The sequence below is a fragment of the Notothenia coriiceps genome, unplaced genomic scaffold, assembly GCF_000735185.1.
Source record: "Notothenia coriiceps isolate Sejong01 unplaced genomic scaffold, NC01 NC01_scaffold00031493, whole genome shotgun sequence".
Classification (NCBI taxonomy): Eukaryota; Metazoa; Chordata; class Actinopteri; order Perciformes; family Nototheniidae; genus Notothenia; species Notothenia coriiceps.
Window position 1 is genome coordinate 99,699 of NW_011364194.1, and position 5,356 is coordinate 105,054.

Genomic DNA, 5,356 nt, shown 5'->3' on the forward strand with positions numbered 1-5,356 from the left:
ACGTCTGCCTGCTCTCCATAATGATCAATAACAGTGAACGGATGGTCAAAGCAAGGTACAAATAAACGGAATCACACGAAGCCTGGTTAGTGTTGCCTGACTTTATAAAGTGTGTGGTTGCTTTCTAGTCACTTTGCTCAGCACTACTGCTTGTTACAACTTTTATTTGCCGTAGGCTACTCGCCATAAACTGTTGCTCAGGTTGATCCCGCCCCTGCCCCTGCCCCCGACTCCGACGTAAGCGGTTCTTGCTTCTAGACAGACAATTCTTTGGAACTTGGTAAGAACCGGTTTTCGGGGAAAAGAGCCGGCTCTGTTGTGGTGTGAACGGGAAAAAACGGTGCTTATCAGGCTCTAGCTCCGAACTGGCCCTGGAACCGCGTTGGTGTGAAAGGGGCATAAAAGAACAAAGGGGGTTGATTGCTGTACAGATTGTCAACCCCCTAAAGGTAATGGGTGATTTGTGATATTGGCCTGTAAAAATAAAATTGACTTCACTTGGCCAGCCTCAATGGGGGGTTATGTGTGGGACCATTCCATGGCTTGGTGTATTGAACACAGTCTTGTCACCCAAAGGTTGTCAGGTTAACTGCAAAAAATCTTGAATGTGGCTTTTCTCCTAGTTATTATAAAGGAACAGTTTATTTGTTCCATGAGCATATATTTTGATTCCCCAACCACAAAGCTTTAGATAATATGGCTGAAATGTTTGTTTTCAATCCGTCATTTAATCTGACTGCTATTGATGCTAATGGACCATGGTTTAGAGAGGCTGCCTAAATCTCCCAGATCTCAACGATGGCATTTTAAAAAGATATGGGACCATAGACAAATGGAAGAATGGACAAATTACACAAATAAATAAATAGTTTACACTAAATGCACACAGTATAGTGAAATTATGTTTTGCAATTGCTTTTGATTGGCAGGTAAACAGCAAGGGATAAACACCTATTTTTCATATGCATTTTTCTGTGATTGCAGGTCTGCGCAAGCCCACGCAATTTGCAAAATCATACATAACACCCAAACATGACATCCACTCTCAGAGGCAAATATTTACACAGAAACACCCCAGAATGTATACATATGGGTGCACACACTCAAAAACGCAAATATACATAGAATTCACCCACACACACGTTTTTCTTCGAAGTACAGCACTGCTAAAACTTGCAAAAAAAATGCAATATTTTTCTGAGTTGTGTTTGCAGCCTGTTGTTGTTTCTGGTGCTCCGCAGTGTCATACTCTCTCTCTCTCTCTCTCTCTCTCTCTCTCTCTCTCTCTCTCTCTCTCTCTCTCTCTCTCTCTCTCACACACACACACACACACACACACACACACACACACACACACACACACACACTGCATCTCATTAAAGTGCATGCTACAACACCCCAAAATCCACACACTCCGCAGGCAACTGTCACAGTTCATTCATGTTAATATTACAAGTCATTTTGTATTCTGCCACAGCAGCTTACAGCTAATTATATGTCTCATAAATCATATATATCCTCATGGCAAAAAAAGAAATCATTTGCATTTCATAAAATATTCCACACTGAATAAAATCACTCTATAAAAGGTCGATGCCTTTACAGTGGCTCTTATTATGTGACCATTACCCCTAATTTCCATAATTCATGTTCGGGCTGTATGAACAGAAGCGCTCGTTGACACTAGCTAAGGTTTCTCTGGGGTCTTACCTGTGCAAAGGAAGAGGAGCGCGGTGATTCCCACGCACAGAAACAGTCCCATGTCTCGCCTTGGACCCATGTTTATTCGAGGGAGGGGGGAGATGCCGCTGGATAACTCCTTCAGCAGAAAGCCGCACAACTTTGCACGTAATTTATCCTCTGTGAGCAGTTCTCCATTTAAAAAAAAAACAGCTGTATTCCGTGCGACACCACCTGTCATCACAGAAACGAACGCACGGTCAATATCTTCCACTAAAAACACATTAATATAGATTTTCACATACTAAATCAACTTATCACATGGCTCTTTCTTGCATTTTTCGCACTGTGCATGATTGAACTGTTAATTTGTGAGGATAAAACAGGTGCCTTCGGGTGCGTAAAACAAACCGTCTGTCACCAGTCTCACCCTAGCACCCAGGATGTTTAACATTTAAAAAAACACGTGAACATATAATGCGTGCCTCTGTATCTCGGCTTTTGCACACTGGTTCTAAGCTACAAAAAGCAACATTAACATCTTTAAATGGAAATAAGAGTTACATTGATGGCGTTTTCTTACCATTTCTCTTATTGCACAGGATACGGCGCCGCTGTCTCATCCAATACTGACATTAAAAACACACCCGTCTCTTCTTATAAGGCTGCAATCATTTCATCAACGATAAGAGCAAAAAAAGTCCTCTAAAATCACAGTTTTCCCAAGAGCTCTCATGACACGCGCGGCTTGTGGTTTTCTTCTTCTTCTTTTTCATAGAGTGCTGGATTGACATCGATCCAAATCATCTGGCAACTGACATGTAAGCACATCCGATATCTGACAAAATAGTCCCCCCAACTTTCCTCGCAATTCACTGGCGGTGTGGTGAAGCTGTTCCAGGATCTGTTGCCGCTCTGCGCCCTGTGACTGTGGACACGGAGAGGTCTGGTGCAGAAACTGGGGGTGGGGGGGGGTGTGAAGAAGAGGGGCGGGGGGGCGCACACCGGGCTGGATTGGCAAATTAGAGGGTCTGCGGGCGTCACGTCAGCAAGTATTGTGCCACCGAAGTCCCGGCGATATCACATGGGGATTGCAAATTGTGTCCAAGTCTCAAACATTTTAGGAAAAAAAAGTTGATTGGAAATTAGAAAGGGGATGTACACCGCATGTGCAAATATATTTTTGGTTGGACTTGGTTTGGTTACTCTAGTCTACACATAGATATTTCGTAATTTAAACACTGCAGGTGTGCATCTTTAGTAGGTAAAGTCATACAGTATGAATTTAAACTGCATTATTTTTAGTATAGACTAAACATAAAGGCAATTTTGATAAATGGAGCTTCCTGTTACATGCACAGTAGGGTACAATATGCAATCTGAATTTTGTGACATGAGGAAGTTTCATGATTAACTGGCACCCTTCTCAGTTTTAAGTGGTTATTTACAAAACAGCGCAAATTACATTTTTATTTTACCACTCCCATAACCTGGAGGGATCATTTGTGTCCAGTCCAGGGATCAGAGAAGAGGAGCTGTGCAACCTGTTGTGCCATGGGTCCATCATGAGAACCAACAGTGCCACCTATGGGGCGCCTCTGACTGCAAGCTGCTGCCCTCAGTGAGCTCTATGAGTCACGGCTCCGACATGAGGAAATACTGCAGAAATATAGTCTGCTTCAGAACATCTGGGAGCTGAACAAGGCTGATTTATGTAAAAAAGAAACTGCTTGTGGCTTCTTCCGTGGCATTAAGACTTAACGATAATTCTATTATCTACTGCTTGAGTAGAACTGTAAAAAATGGTTATCACCGCATAATTTGAAGTCATTACAAAATAGGTCACATTGTCTCTCTGTCACTTCTCACATTTACAACACTTTCTCCAATAAAATCATTTTAACATTAAAGAAATGCAACCTCAATACTGCATATGGCAATAGTACAATTATAGTATTAAAGGGATACTGTAGCAATTTAGTCTTACACATCAATAAAGTAGGGGGTCTTACAAGATGTGTTTCATTATCTGCCTCTATGCCCACCAGTTTATATTGCTACACCTTACATTTCTAGGAGTGAATGAAGTCACACTATCTCTCTGTGACCGGCTTTATCAGATTTGTGTGTGTGCCCGTCTCTCTCTCTGTGTGTGTGTGTGTGTGTGTGTGTGTGTGTGTGTGTGTGTGTGTGTGTGTGTGCGTGCGTGCGTGCGTGCGTGTGTGTGTGTGTGTGTGTTAAAATACCTGCTTCTTTGTTCATTTGCTGGTCCAAACGCTTGTTAGAACATACGCTTGTTAGCACGTACGCTTGTTAGCACGTACGTTTGTTAGCACGTACGCTTGTTAGCGTCTGTGAAAGGCTAGTGGCTGCCATTCTGCAATGTGCTTTGACTGTGGTTATTGCTGATAATGCTGTCCTGATACCACAGCATTGTTGCCATAGCGTAACATTGTTGCACAGCTTAACTGCAAACAATGGAAACATTGCTTATGGACCTTTTTTTGTGCTGTTTTTGCTGTTAGCAACGTGATTTGCTAGCCACCTGCTCAGGCATCACATGTTGAGAGCTGTGTGGAATCAATCGTTTAATCAAAGATATTCCCTGAATTCTGTTTTTAAATCCTTTGAGTACAACACGTAACTATAAGGATCCAAATGTACTTATATTATCAAATGTAAAAGTACTCAATATGCGGAATTACCCATTTCCGAATCATCTTTATTATTATTAATGTATCAATAAGCATCATTGTTATTGCAGTTGGTCAAGGTTGAACTAAGTGGAACTATGTTTTATGTTATTTTAATATTGCACCTTGCATCTACCCATCCACACCTTGAAAGTACGATAGAGCACATTCTTTGGTAGTTTTTTTTTTTTTTTTTTCCCTGCTGGGAGAAAAGCCTCAAATGCCATCGTACACGTTGCCTCTCTAGAGAAAAGGGAACAAGCCACAATAGGACACAGAAAACAGTGACATGTTGAAAGGCAGCCAGAGGAGCCTCCCGCAGCTGAGGCCTCTCCACAACAGCGCTAAACACCAATTACAGGCCATCAGCGGCAGAATGGAGGGACCCTGTGGGTTTAGAAGAAAGAGGGAGAGCGCTCCCTCCTTCATCCTTTCCATTTCTTCATGCTTTCTGCTCCAACAGCACCATTCAAGCAGAATGAGATATCAAGGAAGACACCTTTTTCTTTTTTCCCTATCAAATTATAGCAGATAAGGAGAGCATCCCATATAGCATATTTTTGGAGTTTGCTTAAATATGGATTTTGCACGGTTTTTGTTGCTGTATTTTACAACTCTGACTTGCTTCATCACATCAGACTTCAGCTACTATCTTGGTTCTGGGCCTGTCAATCAAGATGAAAATCAAGAAATATAATGAGTTTTTCCTGCATGTTGTTTATGGAACCAAGTACTGTATGTCTCCCACAACGTGTTATTATTAGGTTGTTGTTGTTGTTGTTGTTGTTGTTGTTGTTGTCTACACAAAAGTGTCACCAGCTGATAACAGAGTTCTTGAAAGTATTTTTAATTTTTCTCTGCACACTTAAACTTTTTTTCCCATTAACTTCTATTTATTTTCACCAAGTTTGCCTCTAACTTGGTTTTACAGTCACAGAAATATTCTGAGGACGCCATGGCTCTGACCTTTACTATGTTCCCCT

At 41.6% G+C, this 5,356-nt stretch overlaps 1 protein-coding gene across 1 annotated transcript in view; it reads right to left on the reverse strand.

Annotated features, from left to right (window-relative positions):
• Positions 1-2,323, reverse strand: part of LOC104960028 (transmembrane protein 132C-like) — a 93,054-nt gene extending 90,731 nt beyond the window's left edge. The window contains exons 1-2 of the mRNA XM_010787968.1: positions 2,264-2,323; positions 1,711-1,914 (exon numbers count right to left, since the gene is read on the reverse strand). Of these exons, the coding sequence (XP_010786270.1) occupies positions 1,711-1,914; positions 2,264-2,303 (244 nt within the window). The 5' untranslated portion in view covers positions 2,304-2,323. The remainder of the gene's footprint in view (positions 1-1,710; positions 1,915-2,263) is intronic.
• Between the last annotated feature and the right edge of the window lie 3,033 nt (positions 2,324-5,356).